This window comes from Oncorhynchus clarkii, chromosome 1 (genome assembly GCF_045791955.1).
Source record: "Oncorhynchus clarkii lewisi isolate Uvic-CL-2024 chromosome 1, UVic_Ocla_1.0, whole genome shotgun sequence".
Lineage (NCBI taxonomy): Eukaryota > Metazoa > Chordata > Actinopteri > Salmoniformes > Salmonidae > Oncorhynchus > Oncorhynchus clarkii.
The window spans coordinates 63,710,275-63,737,353 of NC_092147.1; the positions used below are offsets into that span (position 1 = coordinate 63,710,275).

General features: G+C 42.9%; 2 protein-coding genes across 2 annotated transcripts in view; one reads left to right on the plus strand and one right to left on the minus strand.

Moving 5' to 3' along the window:
* Positions 1–2,313: 2,313 nt before the first annotated feature.
* LOC139416839 (tumor-associated calcium signal transducer 2-like) lies at positions 2,314–6,715 on the plus strand. The gene is made up of 7 exons (XM_071165943.1): positions 2,314–2,628; positions 3,116–3,217; positions 4,887–5,145; positions 5,393–5,458; positions 5,548–5,710; positions 5,838–6,077; positions 6,257–6,715. The coding sequence occupies exons 1-7, from the start codon at positions 2,571–2,573 to the stop codon at positions 6,278–6,280; spliced, it is 912 nt and encodes a 303-aa protein (XP_071022044.1). The 5' UTR covers positions 2,314–2,570; the 3' UTR covers positions 6,281–6,715.
* A 4,897-nt stretch (positions 6,716–11,612) lies between these two features.
* The window catches only part of LOC139410389 (pleckstrin homology domain containing, family H (with MyTH4 domain) member 2), a 66,184-nt gene continuing 50,717 nt past the window's right edge, over positions 11,613–27,079 (minus strand). Inside the window, exons 13-30 of the mRNA XM_071155796.1 lie at positions 24,734–24,847; positions 24,144–24,230; positions 23,843–24,001; positions 23,226–23,306; positions 22,940–23,119; positions 20,963–21,071; positions 20,685–20,797; positions 20,295–20,474; positions 19,604–19,701; positions 19,294–19,471; positions 18,492–18,647; positions 17,838–17,935; positions 17,590–17,731; positions 17,067–17,212; positions 16,598–16,727; positions 15,295–15,381; positions 15,027–15,176; positions 11,613–14,779 (exon numbers count right to left, since the gene is read on the minus strand). Of these exons, the coding sequence (XP_071011897.1) occupies positions 14,594–14,779; positions 15,027–15,176; positions 15,295–15,381; positions 16,598–16,727; positions 17,067–17,212; positions 17,590–17,731; positions 17,838–17,935; positions 18,492–18,647; positions 19,294–19,471; positions 19,604–19,701; positions 20,295–20,474; positions 20,685–20,797; positions 20,963–21,071; positions 22,940–23,119; positions 23,226–23,306; positions 23,843–24,001; positions 24,144–24,230; positions 24,734–24,847 (2,394 nt within the window). The 3' untranslated portion in view covers positions 11,613–14,593. The remainder of the gene's footprint in view (positions 14,780–15,026; positions 15,177–15,294; positions 15,382–16,597; positions 16,728–17,066; positions 17,213–17,589; positions 17,732–17,837; positions 17,936–18,491; positions 18,648–19,293; positions 19,472–19,603; positions 19,702–20,294; positions 20,475–20,684; positions 20,798–20,962; positions 21,072–22,939; positions 23,120–23,225; positions 23,307–23,842; positions 24,002–24,143; positions 24,231–24,733; positions 24,848–27,079) is intronic.

The window sequence follows — 27,079 nt, forward strand, 5'->3', positions numbered from 1 at the left end:
ATAAGTATGAAACGACCAATTAGGAACCTTTCCAAAATGTATCATTTAGAAACCCTTGTGTGTCTAAAAGTCAGAGTGCACCAACAACTTGCATAAAAATATATGTATATGACTCAAAAAGGACATCAGACATTTACAGGTATCATAGCAGAGATTAACTCACCGCATATTTTTCTATATTCTCAGAGTCTATGAGGCTTTCATTGGGGCTGAGAGTGCAGACTTCTCTCGGCTGTAAGGTGTGTGTCTCTCCGTCTCTCTGAGATGGATGTGACCGTGTCCTCTCCTCCTTCCTTACCCAGGCTGTGTGCCAGTTCCTCCACTTCTGTCTATTGTCTCCCAGAGGGACCCAAAACAATAGGAGTTCTAACATACCTGAGAGCCCTCTGACATCTTAAACCGCTGAGAAGGGGAACACCCATATTTTTCATTATGTATCATTCCTCTCACAATAACTGGACAAGTCCCCTGAGGCATTCATTTGTCCTCCTCACTGTAAAGGGATAGAGTCAAATAGACAAGGAACACTGGTTGGGATAGGTTCATCTGTAACGAAGTGTTAGAGTTTTACAGTGTTATTCTACTGAGAATAGTTCACAATTATATGATGTGGGCATTTTACATTTGGGTTACATTCTACATTTATCATGATTACTTATTGTTTTCTCAGAGGAAGGCCTTTGCATAAACTATACAGAATGTGCCTCTAGGAATCAGGGCCCACATTCACAAAGCATCTTAGAGTATTTTTTTTAAACCTTTATTTAACTAGGCAAGTCAGTTAAGAACAAATTCTTATTTACAATGACAGCCTAGGAACAGTGGGTTAACTGCCTTGTTCAGGGGCAGAAGGACAGCTTTTTACATTGTCAGCTCGGGGATTCAATCTAGCAACCTTTCAGTTACTGGCCCAACTCTATAACCACTAGGCTACCAGGTCTCTCTTCTTATTCATTAAGGTCTACAGGCAAAACGGATCTGAGATCAGTCCTCCTAATCTGAGACGCTTTGTGAATACGGCCCCAGGAGTCCAAATAGTAGGAGTAGGAGTGCTGATTTAGGATCAGTTTTGCCTTTTAGATCATAATGAATAAGATCAGGACAGATCGTAGATCAGCACTCCTACTCTGAGATGCTTTGTGGATACATTGCAGGTGCTTCACTCGTAGACCTGCTAATCAGCTGTGTGGTGAGATAAAGGCTACAGGTAGATCATATATGCTCGGTTATAAAGTAATAAAGTAAGTCTACTGTGTTAATAAGGCCAATTAAAGGGAAATTACCTGTCTGGTTTATCAGTTCCATTCCCAGGTGGAACAATCACTTGAATAGAGTGTTTTGATATATTTTTATTGTCTGGTCAATAAAAAGCTTTGATATTATCGTATTTCAGAAAAATATCATGATTATTCATGCTGTACAATAGTTGTACAATACATTTCTATTTAATGTCGAAATACATTTTTCACTGGTGGATCAGTAAATAATTTTCCACACTGCATTTACTGATGCATCTGAGAAATGTGACTCATAGACAAATTAGTCATCACCGTGGAGACTTGAGTCAGTGCATCAGCAAAACTTGTTTCAAGCTTTGGTTCAGTTTTGAGTGAAAACTTTACCTGGGTTGTTTAAATGATACTGAATCTAATGATATACATCAACAAATGAAGCCTGTAGTTTGAAAACTTCTTGTACAGCTGGTATTTTGCAAGGCATGTGTAGAAGAGAACAGCAGGGGATGAGCATTGTAGGGGAAATAAATGTATGCTTTTTTTTACAAATCTTGATTATTTTCTCAAAACAGTTTACCAATAAAGCCTAGATATTCTAATTACCTCATCTTATTTGTCATTGCTATTAGTTTGATTATATATATATATATATATATATATATATATATATATATATATTCTGCCACAAAAAAACTATTTTTTACAACTTGCATTCCATCCCTGTGGTAGTTGCTAACCATTGCTATGAATGCTAAAATGCCGATATTACTGAAACATATAACACTTGTTGGCATATCCCTCTGTACTGGCACAGATCTACTCTCATGAATCCTCTCAAGATCCCTCCCCCTTGACTCATGTTGTTCTCTCTCTCGTTCTCTCTCTCGTTCTCTCTCTCTCTCGTTCTCTCTCTCTCTCGTTCTCTCTCTCTCGTTCTCTCGTTCTCTCTCTCTCACACACACACAGACAGAGAGAGAGAGAAGGGTTGGGGAGAGAGATTGATTCCTAATATGGTCAAGACGAAAAAAAAAGGTGAGACAGGTAATACCCCATACACCCCTTTCCCATTATGTAAATTAGCTGACGTCATGAGACTGACCTTTCTTATAAATTAAGCGATTCTTAACTACAGCATCATATAGCAATAGACGGTACAACGTTGTTGCAGAAAGCGTTTAAACAGGTGTAGCAGACATACCGTTGCTCGTTTGGTGAACTAGGAATCATTGGAGTGTGTAAACTGGTTGAACGAGCCGTAGCTGTGAGGAAGTGAGTACGCTTGTGTCGTTCAGGTGTTTACTCCATTTTTTTCCTCGGTTTTTCTCAAATTCAACTATGAAGATTTGGATTGCACTTCTTCTTGCGACTTTCGCAGTGGGTGCATCAGCTCAATGTAAGTTGCTTTTTAAAATAGGCATTTTTAACAAGGTAAATGTATTCTAATCATTTTGTTTTCTAACAGAAATACATATAGTAATGTTTACGGTAGCCCTGACCTCTAGCCAACTTTCAAAAGTTGGAGGCTGTTGGCTAAAATATGTAAATTTCGTGGGTAATTGTATTGCTCTCTGCTCTGAACTGCCTACATAGACAGCCAGGTCTAATCAAGCTTTTCGGTATAATAACACCGTTTGCTTAAATATTACAATGACGTAATTGTATGAATTTTAGTTACACTCAAACCATCAGTTTCGGTGCGCAATGAGCGGTCTGTTGTGTAACCGGTTCGAGTTCTCTACCGGTAGGCTTAATTACACCCTGCATGGGGATTCCTTTGTCACTTCGTTCTAGCATATAATGGCTATTTTTCTAGCAGACATGTCAATTACTTCACCGGTTAGCCTCATGTAGACTTGACGGGTTTAATTTGTCTTCCACAGGCACATGTGAGAGTTTCAAGTGGGCTACATGTGATGGCACCCCTTGTCAGTGTGGCGTTATGGTGGGAACTGGTGAGATGCAGAACCTGAACTGCTCTAAATGTAAGTACCTCATCAATAACAGGCCACGTTCATCTAATATTTGGAACTTTTTAAAGGTGCAGTCAAACATGATTTTTCTCTCGGTTAAAATGACAATGCAGTTGTAAGAGACGTTTGACAAGATGGCCTGACAATTCAGCCTGTTTTCAGTACATGGTGTTATTAATTGACCAATGAGTTCCAAACCTCTTTGCTGTTTCACTGTGGCTGGCAACCAATAAATGTTGCATTACCACCATCTACTAGGTTATTACTATTTTATACTTTGTTTGGAGAAAAGGGGGATACCCTGCCATCTGACCCTACACATGAATAACCCACCACCCTATTCCACTATTTTAAACCTGTCTGGTCCAGCTCAGGCCAATGGCCTGGGAGGATGGGACACAACACACTAACTCTTCTGACCTATTTGCATATGCAGTCACTAACTCTACCTACATGTACGTATTACCTCGACACCGGTATCCCCTGTATATAGCCTGCTATTGTTTACTGCTGCTCTTTATTTGTTCTTATCTCTTTTTTGGGGGGGGGGGTATTTTCTTAACTGCATTGTTGGTTAAGGGCTTGTAAGCATTTCACTAAGGTCTAGTACAGCGGTTGTATTCGGCATGTGACAAATTTAGATTTCACCTCAAATCTCGTACACCCAAATACTTCTCTGCAGCTGCTACCAGTTGATAACCATTGCTTTGAATGCTAAAAAGCAAATCTTACTGAAGCGTATCCTTCTGTACTGGCACAGATTTACTCACAAATCCTCTCCGGATCCCTCCCCCTTGACACCTGTAACAACGTAATGGATTTGGCACAAAAGCTTGTATGGGATAACTGAAATATCCTTGCATCACTTTGTCGGGCAATAACTCAACATCAACACTCAAAAGATCCGACAGACTTCCGTTTCACTGCTCACGCCACCCAGTCTGCATCGCACCAAACGACGAGCATCACAAACACTGGGAATATTCCCCTTCAGTTGGTCCACTTTTACATTTTATGGCTGCTCCAGTAATCAATCCTGTCAACTGCAGTAACCATTCCCTCTGACCGGCAGAAACGCAAGCAACTATCACAAGACTACTTCAGGTTACCTTCAGAATTCACAGCACCAACTCATTTTCAGCTACCCTGAAACCACATGTGGATCAGCTTAAAGGCAGGTGTCCACTTTCTCAAAACGTCACTCCTACTGTCACTAATCTTTATCAGTGCAAGCCTCGGGCTCTGAGAACTTCACCACACCCGCCACCTCTGATAATTTACCCTTATTCACTTTAATTTGACCTCTGACCTCGAGCCAGTGTGCGGCTTAACTTTCCACCATTTGACAACCCCCCCCCCCCCCCCCCCCCGCCGTCGTCAAACGATTCCTGCTTTCAAGACCTCTGCCAAGAAAGACTTTTCAGTTTTCACCACTCCCAGACCGTTGTAGCTATATTCTTGCTTGAGAAATTGCTCTTTCCTAAGAAGCTATTTGTTTCTTTTGACCATTTAATTGAACACACTTGTTAGCCATAAATTATTTGATATTGCGATGACTGCATTGGACATTTTTATATACTTTCTGTTTCGAATACTGCAACAACAGTCTGTGTTCATGGGTAGAAAAGTGTCACTCCCTGGATGGTGCCATTTTCAATATTTATTATCCCTCTCCTGTCAGTGGTCCCCAAATGCTTCCTGATGAAGGCAGAGATGTACCGTGCTAGGAAAGGCCTGTCCACTCGTACCGGAGGAAAGCCAGACAAGACCGCCTTTGTGGACAACGATGGCATCTACGACCCAGACTGTGAGACCACTGGTGCTTTCCGGGCCAAGCAGTGCAATAACACTAAGGAGTGTTGGTGTGTCAACAGTGCTGGCGTGCGCAGAACCGACAAGGGAGACGAGAGCCTTCGGTGTGAGAAGTTGGTGGAGACCTAGTAAGTGCCTATCGTGTATTGTCATTTCTCATGCATTTTAGAATAAAGGGTCAGCATCATTCATGCGAGATGTGTTTTTGGCCTTGCCGTACAGCCTATGCTACACATGTGAACCATACATGCAGGATGAGTAAGTTGAGATGAAGGGTAGAGATGCCAAAGAGTGATAGGCTTCATCTCAATTCTGAAGCCTAGGCCATTGTACCAGGTATTTAAATCTAATCTACCCCCTGTCCCTTTCTCCTAGTTGGGTTCGCCTGGAGCTCAAGCACAAGCCAGTGAACAACGCTGTGGATGCTGCCAAGTTGCAGGCGTAAGTAGTTGTCTATTTTTCTAGAATTAATATTACAGCACTTGCAAATTGTTGCTGTGTGGAATAACTGAACTTTTGTCCTAATGCAGTGCCATAGCAACTGCCATCCAGAACCGTTACAGCTTTGACAAGACCTTTGTGAAGGAGGTGGAGTACGACCCTGAGGCTCGCCTGATCGTTGTCGATGTCAAGAAGGAGAAGGGAGACCGCAAGGCCGACCTGTCTCGTATGGCTTACTACATGGAGAAAGACGTAAGCCATGACCTCTCTTTGTTTTTGGGATTTCAGTAAAGTAACAAAGATGCCTTCTGACCTCAATGGGACTTCCCAGTTAAAATAAACTTTGTCAAAACCCAGATTAACCTGTGACTATTCCCAGGTTAAGGTGCTGCCACTGTTCAAGGACCAGGCTAAGTTTGAACCCAGTGTGGACGGTCAGAAGCTGGAGATGGAGGATATCTTGGTGTACTATGTAGACGAGGAGGGCCCCACTTTCACCATGAAGAGGCTGACCGGGGGAGTCATCGCCGTCATCGTGGTGGTCATCCTGGCCGTGGCCGCCGGACTGCTGGTCCTCTACCTTGCGAGGAGGCGAGAGCGGGGGTACAGCAAAGCAGAGGTGAGTGGTCCAATAGTTCTCATAGATTTTTAAGCGCTTGAAATGTATAAAGTGGTCATGGTTTTATTAATGCAACCCTCTCTATCATTACTAGTTTACGATCATCAAAACCATACCAACCTGTTGGAAAAAAACAATTGCCCCCTGATGCCTGATGTTTTGTTGCTTGTGTCTTTCAGCCCAGAGAGATGGAGGCCATGTAGACAAATATTAACCACAGAGCTGGTTCTACGCTGAAATATTAACACCTTGTATAGTGCCTTTTATATAACATTCTGTTTGCAATTGTGCTGTTTAATATTGTTACTTGAGGGATGCCGTTTTGTAAAGGATTGGTCAAATCTATTTAGCACTATTACTACTACCCAGCATTTTTATTTATGAGCTGTTGATTTAAATGTGTAACCTTTTGATTTAAATGATGTTTGAATGCTGTAGATCCCGCAAACTTGACTCTGGACATCGACGCCAGTTCCACTTTAATAATAAAATGTTCCACATTAGTCAGGGACTTAGACCTGGGGCACCAGGTAGGTGCAATTTTAGTATCAGGTAGAACAGAACCGGCAGGTTGTACGGTTTCATATGAACTTTGTGTTTTTGATTTTTTTTTTTAATAAAGTATGGATTTTAAAATGTATCCTATTTGTTTTTTAATATTTCTCAATTGCGTTTCTTCTTCAGCCAAGAGATTCAGCATTTGAGCCAGGTACTACTTTTTGTAAGGTGTCTCAATGGAAAATTACTGTGCAGAGTCAGATTAGAGGTGTGTGGTGTTTACAGACACCTTAGCCAAATGCATATAAGTTATTCACAATTCCTGACATTTTAATCCTAGTAAAAATTCCGTCTTAGGTCCGTTAGGATCGCCACTTTATTTTAAGAATGTGAAATGTCAGAATAATAGGAGTGATTTATTTCAGTTTTTATTTCTTTCATCACATTCCCAGTGGGTCAGAAGTTTACATGCACTCAAATGGTATTTGGTAGCGTTGCCTTTACATTGTGTAACTTGGGTCAAACGTTTCAGGTAGCCTTCCCCAACTTCCCACAATAAGTTGGGGGCTTTTTGGCCCATTCCTCCTGACAGAGCTGGTGTACATGAGTCAGATTTGTAGGTCTTCATTCTCACACATGCATTTCAGTTCTGTCCACATTTTCTATGGGCATGCGGTCAGGGCTTTGTGAGTGCCACTCCAATACCTTGACTTTTGTCCTTAAGCTGTTTTCCCACAACTTTGGAGTTATGCTTGGGGTCATTGTCCATTTGCGACCAAGATTTAACTTCCTGACACTTTTGCTTCAATATATTTTCCTTCATGATGCCATCTATTTAAGTGCACCAGTCCCTCCTGCAGCAAAGCACCCTCGCAACATGATGCTGCCACCCCGGTGCTTCACGGTTGGGATGGTGTTCTTCGGCTTGCAAGCTTCCCCCTTTTCCTCCAAATGTAACGATGGCCAATTTGTCTCTTCATCAGACTAGAGAACATATCGCCAAAGTACAGTCTTTGTCCCCATGTGCAGTTGCAAACCGTAGTCAAATTTATGGCGGTTTTGGAGCAGTGGCTTCTTCCTTGCTGAGTGGTCTTTCAGGTTGTCACTATAGATACTTTTGTACCTGTTTCCTTCATCTTCACAAGGTCCTTTGCTGCTCTGGGATAGATTTGCACTCTTCACACAAGTACTTTCCTCTCTAGGAGAACGTGTCTCCTTCCTGAGAGGTATGACGGTTGCGTGGTCCCATGGTGTTTATACTTGCGTACTATTGTTTGCACAGATTAACGTGGTACCTTCAGGTGTTTGGAAATTGCTCCCAAGGATGAGCCAGCCTTGTGGAGGTCTACAATTTTTTTATTTTTTTTAGGACTAGGCTGATTTCTATTGATCTCCCATGTCACGCAAAGAGGCACTGGCTTTGAAGGTAGGCCTTGAAAAACATCAACAGGTACACCTCCAATTGACTCAGGCTAATTAACATCATGTATCAGAAGCTTCTAAAGCCATGACATCATTTTCTGGAATTTCCCCAGCAGTTTAAGGCACAGTCAACTTAGTGTATGTAAAATTCTAACCCACTGGAATTGTGATAGTGAAATACTCAACAATTGTTGGAAAAATGACTTATGCACAAAGTAGATGTCCTACCCAACTTTCCAAAACTATAATTTAACAAGAAATTTGTGGAGTGGTTGAAAACGAGTTTTAATGACTCCAACCTAAGTGCAAACTTCCGACTTCAACTGTACTTAATGCTGTCTGTCGCCACCCTAGCAATAGGGATTTGTTGTCCAGAGCAGAATGGAGGGCTGTCAAGCGCCTGCCTATTCCTTTTTGGATTGGTGGATACATCTTGTTGGAAAATTTGCGGGGTGTTAGCTGCCTGTATTCAGTGGAGAGCTACTAGCCACGTGAATATGCATAGGCATCTCGACAACTCTAATCTTTTCAAAGTTGCCAGGATGTCGAGTGTCCTGTATCAGTACACAAGCTAAATATTACAAAACTTCTATTTGATCAAATAAACCTCATGTAGCAAATATACAATTTTGTCACACAACACAATGTCTCAAGTTGAGGGAGCATGCAATTGGTATGGTGACTACAGGAATGTCCACCAGGGCTGTTGCCAGAGAATTGAATGTTAATTTCTCTTCCGTAAGCCACCATTTTAGAGAATTTGGCAGTACGTCCAACCGGCCTCACAACCACAGACCTTGTGTATAGCTTCATGGGTGTGAGCGTTTTGCTGATGTCAACATTTTGAACAGAGTTGCCCATGGTGGCAGTGGAGTTATGGTATGGGCAGACAAGCTTCAAACACAATTGCATTTTATCGATGGCAATTTGAATGCACTGAACTACCATGACGAGATCCTGAGGTCCATTTCTTTTAAGGTATCTGTGACCAACAGATGCATATCTGTATTCCCAGTCATGTGAAATCCATAGATAAACGCCTAATTTATTTATTTAATTTGACTGATTTCCTTATATGAACTGTAACTCACTAAAATTGTAGAAATTGTTGCATGTAGGCATTTATATTATTAAGTATATGTAAACATTGTTACCCCTAAACATAATTGTATAGCTAGTATTGGTCATGGCACTTTACTGAACCTCAGCCATGCCCATTTACACATCTCTGGCTTGATCCCAGCTGAGCTCAGGCAGTGAAGAAACGGGAACCACTGAGCATGTTTACACACATTGTGTACTTCAGACATGTTTGAACACTGTACAAACTAATTGTCTGGGTGTGTATTTGGATATGTTGCCAAATAGGACTGCTAATCCATGTTATGTGGAAATGGCTTCCATCTTCTCTATAGTTCCTCTGTAGTGCCCCTATTTCTCTTTCTGACCCCACTGCCCACAAGTCCTGAGTATGTCAGTCAATCCAGTAGAAAAGTCAACTATGGTTTGATTTCACTTTGTTTACATTCAGAGACAGTTTTGTTATTCTCCCCAAGGTGAAAAGACTCAATAGGGCGTGGTCACCTCTGGTCTCTGCTCCATGTGAGTCACACGTTCAGTATCTGTTATACTCTGTTAGAAATGCCACTGAGTGTCTGGTCTCTATAGACCTTACTATTATGGGATCATTGATACTTTTTGTGGGGGCTTTTGAAAGTATGCCTGTATTTTTTCCAGGTATATTCAATACATACAGATGAGCTATGACCATGAACGCTTGAATGTGTGAATTGTTTATGAAAGATCTATTATCTCTGAGCTTGTGTTAATATTAATATAAATGGCTTTACTTTGAGAATGTATTTTCATGCCAGTCGATTGAGAAGGGCCTATGTGTAGATATGACACCACCTGTTTCATGGGGCACTCGGTAGCTTAGCGGTTAAGCGCATTGGGCTAGTAACTGAAAGGTCGCTGGTTCGAATCCCCAAGCTGAATAGGTAAAAAAAAAAATCTGTCTGTGATCTTGAGCAAGGCACTTAACCCTTATTGCTCTGGATAAAATGGATGTGGTTAGTCAACTTCGGCTCTGAAACTGTTTGGCATCACATCAGCTCTGTTTGTTAAGTTTAGGTCCACATAATTCTCTATGCTATTACTAACCAAGAGGTGGACTGAGTTTGTGTGAGGCATGCCATCTCAGGATGGTAAACTGTATTTACTGCTCTCTTCTCAGAGCTGTTGGTGTCAGAATGTCAAGTCAAACACCTTAAGGTCATAGCACATCAGTAGAATTGTAGGTAACCAGTCTCTCTATGCACCATAGTGCCCTAAAAACTCAGGACCCTGTCTGCGGTGCAAACACTTAAACGACACCCTATCCCCTCAGCCCACAAATTAAGTGGACACTTCTGATGTCGTATCATGACGAGTATACACTTGCAGGGCGAGGGAGGAAGGAATGATATTTAAATGGACCACCCTTGGCTGGATATTCGTCACTTGTTCATCTTGCTGTTACTCTCTGTTATTATCTATGCATAGTCACTTTAATAACTCTACCTACATGTACATATTACCTCAATTACCGCAACTAACCAGTGCCCCGCACCTTGACTCTGTACCAGCACCCCCTGTAAATAGCCTCGTTATTATTTTACTGCTGCTCTTTAATTATTTGTTAATTTATTTATATTTTTGTACTTTTCTTAAAACTGCATTGTGGGTTAAGTAAGTAAGCATTTCACTGTAAGGTCTACTAAACCTGTTGTATTCATCGCATGTGACAAATAACATCTGATTTGAATAGTATATCTACATCTGAGAGAGAGATTATTAGCCAAATTGACAAGGGTTACAATTGTTGCATTTGAAAGGTGCAGGGCAAGAGATCATTTCCACATTATGAACACCAGAAGCTAACTATTGAAAACCTGTCTCAGCTTGCTCACATTGTTGGGTTTGGTGTTTGGTTCTGGAGATTCTTCTTTTACTAGCAGTATGGCTACGAATAATTAGCATTTTTGGATGTTTCCAGGTGTCAACATCGAGTAACCAATGAATTGGACACCTGTTATCAAAGTGTTATAATCATGCATTTGGTACATTACTTATTGTCAAAGGATTTCCTTTCTCACTGGAGTTTCTCTTACTCCTTAAAACAAAAACTAAAATACTACACAAATATACAAAAATAGCCTTAAAAATGAATCATTGCTATTTTCAATAGTCATTATAAATTGTTTTCCCTATGTTTCCCATCCAAACTCTTCCTCCTTCTACTGTTTTCCTCCTCTCCTAAGCAACACAAAGTGCCTCTCTAACTAGTTTAGACAGGTTTGGGTGTCAGATATTCCCCTTCCGTCCACTGTTCCTGGAATGAGGGTGTGTCAGTTCCCCGACAGGCCCTATTGAAAGCTCCACAGCATCAGCCAAAGAGAGAACAACAGTCAATACTACTGGGAGATATATTTTGGAACAGTTTTGTTTTTTTAAATTTTAAAAAAATAAGTCTGTTTTAATAGGAGAATTACACTGTTTAAAATGGCGGCAGGCAGTCGGTTAACCCTGGACCATCTCTGTGGGGATTCCAAATGCCTGTCTGAAGCACAACTCCAAGGGTGTCCGTTTGCCAATGGCGTTTATTTAAATATTTGTACAATAATGACCATTTTAAAAGATGCATTCTACATATATTTATAAAAATGTATGGCATATCAAAATAAATACCTAAGTCATACAGTATAAGCTTGTATTTTGGGAATGACACGCAGCATGAACAGCAAAACACGCACGAGAAACAAGGAACATACAGCTCAAAATGGGTTCAGATTCTAATGAATGATCATACTGATCTAAAAATATGCTTTCCAGTTCAACTTCATAGTAACGTGATGCAAAATGGAACAAATGGGTCGTGCTTTGGTTTAAATTCAATTTGTTAACTGTCACACCCTCCCAAACTCCTTCCACTATAATACAAAAATTGCACTCCTTTACCCCCCCAGGCCCACAACACATATACTGAATACTGGTAAGTAGTTTCCTCATTCTTCATCCTGGATGTACTGAAAGGACAAGTGAAAACAACATGGTGGTCACTGGTCACCTACCAGTAATCTAGGTTGAGTTTTGGACCATTTCAGTTCCCCCAACAGGCCACTCCGTAACCAAGAGGTGATTGAGTGGTGTCCGCTAGAGACATCACCATTCATTTTCTGTGTTCAGGGTTCACTCTAACATTGTTTTAAGGCTTTGTTTTACTGTTGACAGTTGTAGCTGATTTAAGGATTGTAATATCGATTCGCTCTCCTTAAATATAAATCATCTGATTTATTCATTTCAGTGTAGTTAAATAAAGGTTCAATGTAAAAAAAAAACAATAATGTTTTAAAAATTGTTTCAGTCTCTGAACTTTTTAAGCAACATTTTCGCAGTCTCCTGAATTAGCCTAGTGTGCATTGGCGCACATGTGCAACTGGCCCGAGCTGGTTTTCCCTGGCTAAACTATGCTAGTTTTCATCCTCATTGCCAAACTTCAGAATAAATACATTTTATTTTAACTAGGCAAGTCAGTTAAGAACAAATTCTTATTTACAATGACGGCCCACACCGGCCGAACCCGGAGGACGCTGGGCCAATTGTGCGCCACTCTATGGGACTCCCAATCACGGCCGGTTGTGATACAGACTGGATTCAAACCAGGGTGTCTGTAGTGACGCCTCTAGCACTGAGATGCAGTGCCTTAGACCGCTGCGCCACTCGGGAGTCCATAAATAATGCAACTTCAGAATCCCTTTGCTAGTGATACAATCATTTAGTTAAGAAATTCACTGGAATGCAGCAATGATATCCTTCGTCACCGTCATCTTAAGACAGATATCTTAAACCAGTCATGACTATTCAACAAAAAAATAAATCATTTTGAAGTTACTTTCCAGCAAATGTCTTAGTTACGTGATTGTATAACTAGCAAGGGAGTTTTGAAGTTGATGCAGTATTTCCTCACCACTTCATAGGGCTCGACCATCTTTTAAAGGGGCAGTGCAGTCTAAAACATGATTTTCCTGTGTTTGATATATATTTACACACTATAAAGGTTGGAATAATACTGTGAAATTGTGAAAATGCCCTTTTAGTGTACGGGCTGTTTAAAAAGGGTGCCTGACATTTCAGCTTGTTTGACTGGGTTGAATTTTGGACCGCCAATCGACATCACCAGGCGAGATAAGTTAATAGACCAATAACAATGAGAGTTTGCCCTCATCTCTGTCAATAAAAGCTGGTTTTAAGGTTACACTTCCCTCCCATTAGGCCCCTCACTCAGGCCACTCTCAGACAGTCCGAGCAACATTCTTGCTGGAGAAATATCATTTTTCTAAGAAGCTGCTGTTGTTCCCTTTTGACCATTTTAATTGAAAACAATCACAGTAAGGTACTTAATTGTTACCCAGAAATGGGTATTGAGATTTTTTTTTAAAATGTCCGCATTGGACTTTTAACATACCAACTACTCATAAAGCGGTCTTTCTCAATACTGTACTGTGTCACTTCCACTTACCCAATCATGTGCATCAATCACTTCCATTGCATTCTTTCCCACGTCTCCACAAACTAGCCACTTACACCACTCCCTTTCCTCAATCTCTGTACTGTCCATGCAACCAACTTCGCACGAAGGAAGCTTATTCATCTCTCCACTCCAATCATAGTGGGCCAGTTGGCTAAAACAGCAACCCCAACGTCATCCTATGTCCTTTCAATAATCCTGTTCTACATGGCACTTGTACTTAAGGCTATATCATAGGCTGATCGTGTTGGTTTCCTTTACCTTATTTCACACCCAGAAATATGAACAACAAAAAAAGGTCCTCTGTTAGAAACTGGCATTATAGGCCGCAGTAAAAACAGAAGAATAATATCTAGAGGCGCTATACTACGGCGACCCTGGCCGTGACCCCACTCCTTGTGGGTGTCTAATGGGGAGTTGGGATATGCAACAAACAAAAAACATTTGGAGTACACACTAGTGTGTAACAGGACAAATATAAGCACCCCCCAAATTATTATTATAATAATAGAGGTACAAAAGTTTAAAGGCAGGAAGTAAACTGTGTACAAAGTTACAAAAAATATAAAACAAGCAATAGAAAATACTGAAAAGCTTAAACTAGAGAAGGCTTTAGAGTTTAAGGCTGTCTGTCAATAAATAACACTGACCTTGCTCTTTGGTGAGCGAACAGACAAATCTACAGCGGATGAATTAAATTGCACAGGGATGAGAAAAAGCTCACTATGGACCATTGTACCATGTACCCACTGTACCATGCCATAAGTCTCTGCACTGGAGTTCGTCAGTCCCCTGTCACGTGATCAGAGACGAGACTGGGTGGGGTCATTATGCCACAACGTGTCAAAACGTTTTGCAATGGGAAAAGTAAATGGCTGTTTCTTATTGGACAGGTTAAGATTGTACCCCCCCCCCTGTTTCACTCCATTTCGTACCTACTGAACACAACCCTGATTCCACGTACTCCGCTGATCCCCTGGCCTGATATAAATGTATGTAGCTGTTCTTGCAGCTTGTAGAAGGGCGATCACAGGAGAGTAGGTGCCTTGCTAGGTCTGCCCGCCGCTGGCGGTGATTTACTCCTTAGCTCTTTGCTCTTGAGATTGACAGGCTGAGCCACCAGCAAGGCAGGGGCAGAGAGGTGGTGGGTGGCGGCTTTCTGTTGATGGGCACTGTTGATGTAACTGGAGATGAGAAGGGTCATCTCCCTGTTCTGCAAAACAAAACAGAACCTTTTCACCTCTTTACATAAGAGCAAATCTACCTGCACATAGTTCACCTGAGCCTTTGAAATCGGAAATGGCTGTTGAGAGAGAGAGACAGAGAGAGAGAGAGACAGAGAGAGAGAGAGAGTAGGAGAGTGAGAGTGCACAAGGGAGTGAGAGAGAGAGCGAGGGAGAGAAAGAAGAGAGAGAGAGGAGGATAGGGAGAGTGTGTTCTTGTGTGCCTCACACACTAACCTTGGAGGTGGCCATAGTGAACAGGTGTTTCTCTGTGGGCTTGTCTTTGGTAGCATTACTGCCAATGCTCTGGTTTACCACCAGCATAAAGTCCTGCCTGCAGCCTCCAAACGTCATCAGGTTCTTATAAGGGTGGGACACCAGCAGTTTCTACACAGTAAAGGGGAACATGGAGAGTGATGGGCGTAGTGAGCGGAGAGACTAGTGGGAAACCACAGGAAACCATGCATAAACCAAAAGATGAAAAGATGGTAGTAGAAATGCTTACAATGGAGTTGTGCTCCAGCACGCTGATGCCATCCTCATGCACTGCCAGCCACAGGTGGGCACCCTGCTCAGGAGAGGGCGTGATGGACTGAACGATCACAGGGTCAGAGAGACAAATCAGGGGAGAGCACAGAGAAAGAGTGATAGGTGGTTAACATCTTCATTCAATGCAAGGAACACATATATATGCCTGATTACCGACAATGATGAGACAGCCTATAGGGGGGAGGTCAGAGATCTGGCCTTGTGGTACCAGGACAACAACCTCTCCCTCAATGTGATCAAGACAAAGGAGATGATTGTGGACTACAGGAAAAGGCGGGCCGAACAGGCCTCCATTAACATCGACGGGGCTGTAGTGGAGCAGGTTGAGAGCTTCAAGTTCCTTGGTGTCCACATCACCAACAAACTAACATGGTCCAAACACACCAAGACAGTCGTGAAGAGGGCACGACAAAACCTTTTCCCTCTCAGGAGACTGAAAAGATTTGCTATGGGTCCCCAGACCCTCAAAAAGTTCTACAGCTGCACCATCGAGAGCATCTTGACCGGTTGCATCACCGCCTGGTATGGCAACTGCTCGGCATCTGACTATAAGGCGCTACAGAGGTGTAAATAGTCCGGTGGCCATTTAATTAATTGTTCAGCAGTCTTATGGCCTGGGGGTAGAAGCTGTTAAGGAGCCTTTTAATGTGTTACTTTTTAATTATTTTTTTACTTTAGCTCATTTGGTAAAAATGTTCTTAACTCTTTCTTGAACTGCACAGTTGGTTAAGGGCTTGTAAGTAAGCATTTCACGGTAAGGTGTTGTATTTGGAGCATGTGACAAATAAAGTTTGATTTGATATTGGACGATAAAACACACTGCTGACTAAATCATGGCTTTTTATAAAGGCTAACTTGTACTATGTAAGGCTAAGTGTGTACCTGCAGTATATTGTCCAGCTGGTTCACACACACACACACACACACACACACACACACACACACACACACACACACACACACACACACACACACACACACACACACACACACACACACACACACACACACACACACACACACACACACACACACACACACACAGCCATTTCTGTGGTGTTTTTTGTTTCTAAAAGAGCCAATATTAATGTGTGCACCACCACATTGTCTCTTCGTGTGGTGCAGGTCATAGAAAAAACCCAATGCTCAGTGTGGCCAATGATGAGGTCATCTGAAATGTCAACAAATAGGTAAATGTGTATGTGGAAGTATTTTTAAATAAAATCATTAGTCTTTGTCCAGTACATAAACACACACACCTCTGCTTCAAACAGCTTGGCCCCGAAGAAGGGCCATTTCCTAGCCACAGTCAGGTAGATGCGTACACACTCGGATGAACTTCGACCCCTGAGTGATGCCCATCGGGTGGACAGACGCTGGCGCAGTTGCCTGGGGGGGGTGGGAGAGGGTAGTTTATCAATGACAGAGTGTGTGTGAGGGGGATGAATAAATAACTGAAAGTATTTGAATCAGACCAAGAGAGAGTAATAATTACCCTTCGAGAGGTATGTGAAACTTGGGTAAAGAAGGAAATAATATCATACCTGGGTCCAAATACTATTTGAAATCTTTCAAATACTTTTAGCATTTGCTTTAGCGTGCCCTGAGTGTCATATGGTCGGGCTTTGCACTTTTAAAACTATTCTATTGGTTCCTTTGCGTCAAACAAGTCCAGACAAACGGTTTTGAACCCAGGTCTGTATAATGTAACACATTCTAGCAGCTTACCTGAGTTGTTCCTCAGTGGATGTCCTGCGGTAGTGTTTTGGGTAGAACCTCTCCAGTACCTGTTTCAGGGTCTGGTTGGACTTGGTCTGGGCTGAGTTGGGGCTGGCTGGGGTGGAGAACGGACGCTCAAAATCTCCAAACTCCACCTGAGACCAAAAACAATGACATTAACATTAAAAAAGGGGACACTAGGCTTTACAGTGCGATACTGTCTAATGTCCACGACTGACAGGGAATACTTTAAAAGGTTCCCATTAAACCTGTCTATATTCTACAACTCTGAATACACTGTTTACTTTCAAAACAAGGTGAGACAATGACAAGTTGGCAAACTTCTCACACCCAGGCTAGGGGTACTGCAATGGCATTCAATACAATTGCAAAATCCCCATTCAACACATAGAAAAAGGCAGAATAGATGATACGTCATTTACAATGGGCAGACAGTGAGGAGAGAGAAAAGACACCAATGATGTGTATAACTTATGTGATGATATACAGTAGGCATATGGACGTCACAGACCTGGGCAAGCAGGGCAGACATCTCCAGAGCCAGTTCCTTGTTGACAGGGAAGTGTCCTGCTGCGATGGCCTCGTTGGCCTGATAGACCAGGAGCAGCCTCTCTCTCTCGGACTCACCTCTCACCTGAGGAGAGAAGTAGAGCCTGCAAACCCACACCCAGACACAGGTAGAGTGTTACAAAAGGTTGACTGGTGGCGAATGAGATCTCTACATACAAACAGTATGTGAATGTAAAGTGTAAAATCTACCTGTTCTTGTAGGTGAGCCTGACAGTCCTGGTGTTCTCAGATTTGCCCGTGTGCTGCTCCTTGGAGGCCTGCTCCCATTTGGAGATGATGTCACAGATCTGCGAGAGAGGAAGACATGCAACTTTTGTGATGAAGGCTTTGTTGCGGGAAAAAAATGAATAAAGAACCCTGAAAAGGCAATTCAAACCAATTTGTCCAGCACAATAACCGTGTCTACATATGTGAAAACGGCACATTTTTACATTTTGTACAAACAAATATCAGGTTAAGAAGTTCTGCCCAATGACATGATCAAAAGTTGAAACATTGTAAACACTGTGATTTTCAAACGCAATGAGATTCGCGTTGACGTGGGGAGCAAGAAAATACCCTCCCTCCGTCTAGAAACTCTGGAGAAAACCATAGAGAAGCATTTTATAGGACCTTTAATCTGATCTTTTTAACCACCGATCATAGAAACATGCCATTTTTACACATGTAGACACTGGTATGGTGCTGAAGACAATGAATATGAGGTTGAAAAGTGTAGGAATTGCCCTTTAAGTGCTTTTCTAATAAACACAGCAGATATTGTCCCACATTTTTAAGTGGAGAAAACTCCTTCATTTTATTTGTGTGTTGATTCTGTGAACGCGGCCAGCTATTCAGTCTGACCTTGATGCCCCCCTGTAGACAGTGCTCCAGCTCTCGTCCAGTAGGGTCGTCCGTGTAGAGGCTGAAGCCTGATTGACCAGTTTTCCTCATGCCTGTGTCTTGGTTCAGCCTGCACTGAAATTCCTCCACTGTGGTAGAGGCATCAAAGCCCACTACCTGTATGGGGTACAATACACTGTAAATACACTGTAAATGTGTGTGTGTGTGTGTGTGTGTGTGTGTGTGTGTGTGTGTGTGTGTGTGTGTGTGTGTGTGTGTGTGTGTGTGTGTGTGTGTGTGTGTGTGTGTGTGTGTGTGCGCACTATGGTTGCATAGGGAGGGTATATTACTTGAAACTTTATTTTTTTTATCAGATTACATCTAGTTGCCTTTTGGGTACTTCAGATTATCACAGGTGTCTGTAATTATCTCACTGTGTGGCCTTATCACATGTAGAATATATAAAATAATCAAATAAGATTATTTTGTGAATACCACTGGTGTTTAATATGAGGGTTTCAGCACGAAATATATTTAATATATTTTACCATGTCAAATGTCTTTGTTGTAAATGTTTTGATACCAAACTGGTGGCCGTTGTGAAAAAAAAGTTAATAGTTGAAAGTGTTGCAGAGTTTAAAAAGTGATTTAAGTATAAATGACCAAAGCCACCATAGACTGCCATATATGACCTGGTAATTACCAAAATTACAGAAGATTCCGTTAACTTTGGTAAATTACCGGTTAGCTTGGCAACCCTAGCATGCACACCCGTGCCTCTCTCCCTGTGTACACCAACTGGTAGAGAGAGTATGTGTTGTACCTGGTATGTATTGTTGAGGAAGTGAACAGGTACACTGAAGGGCAGTGAGTGGTGGTATGGGTTCCTGAGAAGGATAGACAGGATCTCCATACGGGACGCCCTGGCCTGGCGCTCACCCTTCTGCTGTGTCCGCTCTACCGACCTCTGACAGTAGATGGCGTATTTACCCACCTCTGTTCTGAGAGAGACACAGGGGAAAGTACAGTCAAATCGCAGGTAAACACAGGGTTGGGTGAGCAAATGAGCGACTAGTAAGTCAGACTAGGGACAATTTGCATGCGTGCGTGTATGGGCGTGTGTGGGTGCTCACCTTGAGTCTCCATGCCTCTTCAGGTGTACCTGTAGCAGCCAAAGGAAGGGGTGCTGGGGCAGAAAGAGACCCACACACAGAGCCAGGAACTGCCAGCCCTGTAGAAGACCATACACACATACACTCCGATTTGTTAACTCCGTATACTAAACATCCGGCACACCTTCCTAATATTGCATTGTAAACCCAGCCGCATTGTAGTTCTTGACACAAACCGGTACGCCTGGCACCTACTACCATACGCAGTTCAAAGGCACTTGAATCTTTTGTCTTGCCTATTCACTCTCTGAATGGCACACATACACAATCCATGTCTCAACTGTCTCAAGGCCTAAAAATCCTTCATTAACCCGTCTCCTCCCCTTCATCTACACTGATTGAAGTGGATTTAACAAGTGACATCAATAAGGGATGAAAAGGTTCACCTGGATTCACCTGGTCAGTCTATGTCACGGAAAGAGCCGGTGTTCTTAATGTTTTGTACGCTCAGTGGATAAGGGCAAACTCTGTTTAAATCCATTGCAGTTCACTAGTTCATATTCAAATACATACTCTGCATGCTACAGTTTAACGCATTCGCAACAATCTATTCATGGCCACCACAAGCCATTGTGTTTGTCAGGTGTGGACTGTATGTCGTTTTTCATGTACTCCTGCTGCCCCCGGATGGTGTAAGAGTGTGTATGTGTACCTGTAAGGGCCAGGGCTGCCCTTGGGGCTGTCTCTTGCTTGTCTGTTTGATGAGCTGGCAGAATAACTCGTTCTGTAGCTCCGGGTGGGTCAGGCACACCTGCAAAGCACTCTGGGCCAGGGACACGTGGTAGTCAATAGCTGGAGCATCGATGGCCACGTTGATGAAGAGCTGGCATGTCTAGAAGAGTGGGAGAGAGGGGGACAGAAAGAGAGAGAGGAGATAGAAAGAGAAAGGAGGAGAGAGTCCTTGGAAAAAACGGACATAGCTCTTTGAATATCCTTTATTGTCAAACGACTGCAATGCTAACCAACTCTCTTTGCGCGTACATGTCTGTTGGTGTGTGTGCGTGAGTGTTTGTGTGCGTGTGTGTGTGTGTGTGTATCCTACCTTAAACAATTTGATGGCCTCAGTCTGCAGGGCCTGAGAGGGCAGGGTGGTGAGGGCAGAGACCAGACCCTCTTTACTGAAACACAGCATGGGGTGTCTCCAGCTCTGAGAGTCTGAACGAAAGAGCAAGAGAAAAATAGCAAGTTAGGAAAGCGCAGTATTGACATACTGAGGAGAAGTCTTGCACGCCCGACTTACAGGCTCTTCAGCTGTTGAAAGTGACTAACTGTTGAGATACTGAATCAGACAAAAGTCAGGAAGAGCAGTATGACACTCACTTGGTTCTCCCTCCACATTGAGCAGTTTGCCCACCAACTGCTCAAACTCTGTGCCCACTTTGCCCAAAGTGGTGCCCGCTGCCACCGACAGGTGGTACAGCCAAGCATCCTAAAGAAACCAGAAGACAGGACAGAACTTTCACATAGGCACCGTAGCTTTAGCGGTGTGGCTATCAAGTGTTCATCCCCGTTGGATTTTTTGACACTGAAATAGATTTAATTGGGATTTTATGTCACCAATCTACACAAAATACTCCATAACGTCAAACTGAAAAGAAAATTATATAAATGTTTACAAATTTATAAAAAATGAAATTTATTAACCCACTTTGTTATGGCAAACCTAATTAAGTTCAGGAGTAAAAATGTGCTTAACTAGGCAAGTCAGTTAAGAACAAATTCTTATTTACAATGACGGCCCACCGGCCAAACTCCGACGACACTGGGCCAACTGTGCGCCGCCCTATCACGGCCGGTTGTTTTACAGCCTGGATTCAAACCAGGTTGTCTGTAGTAGTGACGCATCTAGCACTGAGCTGCAGTGTCTTAGACCACTGCGCCACTTGGGAGCAACATAAGTTGCATGGACTCATTCTGTGTGCAATAATAGTGGTTAACATGATTTCTGAATGACTACCCCATCTCTGTACCCCCCACCCATACAATTATCTGTAAGGTCCCTCAGTTGATTAATGAATTTCAAGCACAGAGTCAACCACAAAGAGCCGGGAGCTTTTCCAATGCCTGGCAAAGAAGGCCAACGATTGGTAGACGGGTAAGAAAACAAAACAGACACTGAATATCCCTTTGAGCATGGTAACGTTATTAGGCTTTGGATGGTGTATCAATATACCCAGTTACTACAAAGATACAGGTGTCCTTACAAACTGAGTTGCTAGAGAGAAAGAAACCGCTCAGGGTTTTCACCATGAGGCCAATGGTGATTTTAAAACATATACAGAGTTTAATGGCTGTGATGGGAGAAACCTGGATCGCTCAACAACATTGTAGTTACTCCACAATAGAAATGAAAAGGAAGCCTATACAGAATACAAATATTCCAAAACATGCATCCTGTTTACAACAAGGCATTATAGTAATACAGCAAAACAATACAAAAAAGTGGCAAAGGAATTAACTTTCTGTCCTGAAAACAAAGCATTATGTTTGGGGCAAATCCAACACAGCACCATAGAGTACCACTCTCCATATTTTCAAGCATGGTGGCTGCATCATGTTATGGGTATGCTTGTCATCTGCAAGGTCTGGTGACAATAACCTAAAACACAAGGTCAATTCTACACTGGCGTTGCTTACCAAGAAGACAGTGAATGTTCCTGAGTGGTCTAGTTACAGTTTTGACTTAAATCCGCTTGAAAATCTATGGCAAGATTGAAGATGGCTGTCTAGCAATAATCAACAACCAACTTGACAGAGCTTGAAGAATTTGAAAATAACAATGGTCAAATATTGCACAATCCAGGTGTGCAAAGATTTTAGCGACTTAGCTACCCAAAATACTCACAGCTGTAATTGCTGAAAAAGATGTCTCTAACATGTATTGACTTAGGGGGTGAATACCTATTTAAATGTGTGTTTTATAAAAAATCAAAAAAAATCTAACTTTGACATTACAGAGTGTTTTGTGTAGATCTTTGACCATTTTGTCCCTATTAAATACATTTAAATTCCACTTTGTAACACAATAAAATGTTAAGAAATCTGGGCGGGGGGGGACTTATGATAGGCACTGTACAGTATATTGGCTAAATACGGCAGTATTAGCAGTATCTATCACTTGGGTAAAGCATGGTGCTTGCAACACCTCAGTTGTGGGTTTGATTGTAGCATGTGGAACACGTGCTAAAATGTATTCACTGTAGGTAATGTTTGTGTCTGTGTGACCATACTGTACTGGCTTTTTATCATGGGATGTTCTCTACCATGCATCCATACTGATTTTGGCTCCTCTCATACCTTCTCATGTCGGGATTCAATGAGCAGGTAGGTGGGGCCCTGCTCCTGGGGATGGACAGCTATGGTGTGGGGCGGGGCCTCTAAGCCCCTCCCGCATGACTTCAGCTCGTCATCCGAGTCATGTGACCTGTCCACCTCCTCCACCCGAGCCTCCCACAGCTTGATCTGACCTAGGGGGAACTGATGGGGCACACAAGCACGCACACATGCACACTGCGCGTTGGTATGGTGAATGGGAAGATAGATGAGAGTAGAGTGTGTGAGTATTAGTGAAGGAGTTGTGTACCTTGTCTTCCTGACTGCGGAAGTAGTAGAGTGTTTTACCGATGAGGGCACACCACACCCGCTTGGAGTAGCCATGTTTCACCTGACAGAGATACAAAAAAAGTTACCTTCACTTCAATGAGGCACTGGTCATTGGTAACCACCTTAGTCAACCAAATGTCAACAGTCAACTCATAGAGTCATAGTTCAAATAGAGAGTTTAAGGGTCAATCTGCAGTTCAAACAATAACAAAGCCTTGCACCTGGCCACTGTTTTGGTAAACAGCGATGCAGAAATGAGGGGTAGGGCTGAAGAAATGTAACCACTCTAAAATGTATAGACAGAGCTATGGATGCAAGGGCTGATCATCCATGATATCAAAATGCTAGTTTAAACAACATTTTGAGGCTGTACAAGGTTTGTTTACAATGACATTGTTTATAAACAAAGGAGTAAAAAAAGCTTATATTTCGGGTTCTGATTGGGTTAGACAGTTGAACTAAGCTCATGAGGCATTTATAAGTTATATTCTTCAAGAACCAATAGATATATATTATGAATTTTAAAAAGTAACAAAACGGATGTAGCCCCTTTAAAGTTCATGGCTATCAGGGATATTTAGTGATGTAAGTCAGAACCTTTATGAGGTGGCCCTTCATCCCGGGTCGTATCTCAGGCTGAGCAAAAAGTGGGCTGGCTGTTTTGACCCTCAGAACACTCTGTAGAACCCTCAGCCACTCCTCTAGCAGGTTGGGAGAGTCTGCCTTCAGATAGTATACCCTCTTCCCTGTAACAATCTGAGATCACACACGCACGGCACGCACACAAACACATACAGGAAATGATAGTTAATGCTAAAAATGTGCAGGCAAATATCCACATGAACACACTCTTGCTCTCTCTGTCGCGCACACACACACACACACACACACAAAGTACCTGGAGCACTTGCTTCCCGTCACCGCGGGCGATGCTACTGGTGGCGTTGACCTCAATCTGACCCTGTGGTCTCCGGATGACATCACTCTGGGAAGACCAATCACATGGGCTTGTTCAGTAAATGACATAAGTGAGTGTTACAGTTCACTAAACCAAATCATCAGAGCAGTCATGAGAGCTACAGACGTAGAGCTTCATTTGATCACTCTTTTGTTGACGTGTATTGTATTCAAGGTTTAATAAAAAGGCTTCTAAAGTTTGTAATTTCCACTTTAAAATGTCAGACTTCAACAAAAAATGTATATTAATTATAATCCACATAATAATTCACATTTCCTGTTGCTACAGGTTTATTTGATCAAACTGGCTCAAATTAAGATCTGTTTTCTGTAGACTTGAGCCTGTACAAGGAGACATGGCAGAAAAGCACACACTAAATATAACCTCAGCTATATATAAACCCATAAATAACAGATACAAACAGTGTCAGTCCACATTCATTTCAAAGCAAACTCTTGAGGACAGTTGGTATACATGATTTGAGCGAGTGTGTGTGTGTGTGTGTGACTGTGTGACTTTCTTTAACTGACCGGTGACTTGTAATAGAGCAGCTCTCCATCTTTGAGGACAAACCAGCGCCTCTTCCATGTCTTCTTCCACGTCTTCACCATCTTCAGGAGGTACCCTGACTTCTCCATGGGCTCCTAGAAACCCATGAGGCGGGGAGTGGTGTGTGAGTATAGTATCAGCTGTAGGGTATACAGTGCATTCGGGAAGTATTCAAACCCCTTGACTTTTTCTACATTTTGTTATGTTATAGCCTTATTCTAAAACTGATTAAATCGTTTCCCCCCCTCAATCTACACAATACCCCATAAAGACAAAGCAAAAACAGGTTTTTAGAAGTGTAACTAGTCTCCCAGCGTAACTAGTCTCCTGAATGCCAAGCGTAACTAGTCTCCCAGTCCCTGCCTCTGAAAAACATCCCCACAGCATGATGCTGCCACCACCATGCTTCACCGTAGGGATGGTGCAAGGTTTCCTCCAGACATGATGCTTGGCATTCAGGTCAAAGAGTTCAATCTTCATTAGGTCAGAGAATCTTGTTTCTCATAATCTGAAAGTCCATTAAGTGCCTTTTGGAAAACTCCAAGTGGGCTATCATGTGCATTTTACTGAGGAGTGGCTTCTGCCTCACCACTCTCTGGAAGGTTCTCCCATCTCTACAGAGAAACTCTGGAGCTCTGTGAGTGACCATTGGGTTCTTGGTCACCTCCCTGACCAAGGCCCTTCTCCCCCGATTGCTCAGTCTTCCATTTAAGGATGATGAAGGCCACTGTGTTCTTGGGGACCTTCAATGTTGCAGAAATGTGTTGGTACCTTTCCCCAGATTGTCACAGGTTAGGTTTTCTCCCTTGAGTGGACTACCTGTGGTTGCCACTGAAGAGCACCCTTGGGTTTATTCTAGTATCCAGGTGACCCTGATTGGGCTTATTGGGATCACCAGCTGGATGACTATTTAGGTTCCTCTGTGGACTGTGCCAGTTGCTCAGTTCTCATGTTTTGTTCAATGTTCTCGTGTGCCCTTGCTTTGTTGTTTTGCTATGAAGACCTTAAGTAAATATTCTGGATTTACCCTTACCTCTGCCTACAGTGTTTCTCTGCGCCTGGGTCCAAGTTCGTACTAGCACTAATATCACAGTAGACCTGAGCCACTGGCCCAGTCCACAGAGGAACCTAAATAGTCATCCAGCAGGTGATCCCAATCAGGGTCACCTGGATACTAGAAGAAACCCAGGGATGCTCTCCAGTGGTAACCACAGGTAGGACATTCAAGGGAGAAAACCTGACTTGTGACAGGAGCTTATCGTTCTGGCCATCCGGATTGACAACCGGCTTCGGGAATGTCGTCATGAACGGATGGAGGGGTCCCGAGTTGGTTCCAGTGTTTCGGGCTCCGCTGAGGGAGTCGATTCTTCATTTGTTCCACTGCCGTATGCTGAGCCTGTCCACCGTCAGGGTTCTCAATTTGGCTATGGTTCTCCTTCAGAGGAGCCGATGCAATTGGGAGGCACCACACTTTCCGCTCTGGAGAGTCAGATACAGTCTCCTACAATTGATACAGTACGCACCTCGCACATTAGCTCGCCAAAAGAGGCTGCCACTCACTAAGCTGGACACTCCGTTGTCGGTCACTGTGCTAGATGGTCAACCCCTAGGGCCTGGGAAGGTGAAACAACTCGCCATGCCTATTCAGCTACAAGTTCTGGATGACCATGTGGTGCTTATCCAGTTACATCTGGTGGACTCTCCTGAGCTTCCCCTGGTTCTTAGACATCCATGGCTTTCCACCCATAATCTTCAAATTGACTGGCCTTCGGGAAGAGTTCTGGGATGGAATCCTTCATGCCAGTTCACCTGCCAGCAACTCTCTCCACACCTTTCCGGTCCTGCTCATCTGGAGACTTCCGATCCTCCTGTTCCTCTGGCTGGGAATGACATGCCTGATCTTTCCCGCGTACCTCAGGATTACTGGGATTTGGGTCAGGTCTTCAGCAAACAGAGGGCCAGCAAACTACCTCCTCACAGGTCCTACGATTGTGCCATCTACCTCCTGTCCGCCACCACTCCTCAGAGAGGGCTGTATTCTCTCTCAGGTCCAGAGACTGCAGCCATGAACAGTTATATTGAGGAGGCGCTGGCAGCTGATTTTATTCAGCTGTCCACTTCACCTGCAGGAGCGGGTTTTTTCTTTGTTGGGAAGAAGGATGGGGGATTACGTCCCTGTATCGATTACCGGGGTTTAAATAATATTACCATCAAGAACCGTTATCCCCTTCCATTTATGTCATCAGCTTTTAAGAGGCTCCAGGGAGTTACGGTTTTGTCTAAATCGGATTTACGGAACGCATACAATCTGGTGTGCATCAGACGGA

What these genes read in the sequence shown, in the direction of transcription:
- LOC139416839 (XM_071165943.1), top strand. Translation starts at nt 2,571, where the DNA reads ATGAAGATTTGGATTGCACTTCTTCTTGCGACTTTCGCAGTGGGTGCA. An exon ending in GATGCTGCCAAGTTGCAGGC is followed by an intron (nt 5,459 to 5,547) that starts GTAAGTAGTTGT and finishes GTCCTAATGCAG; the next exon opens with TGCCATAGCAACTGCCATCC. An exon ending in GGGGGTACAGCAAAGCAGAG is followed by an intron (nt 6,078 to 6,256) that starts GTGAGTGGTCCA and finishes TGTGTCTTTCAG; the next exon opens with CCCAGAGAGATGGAGGCCAT.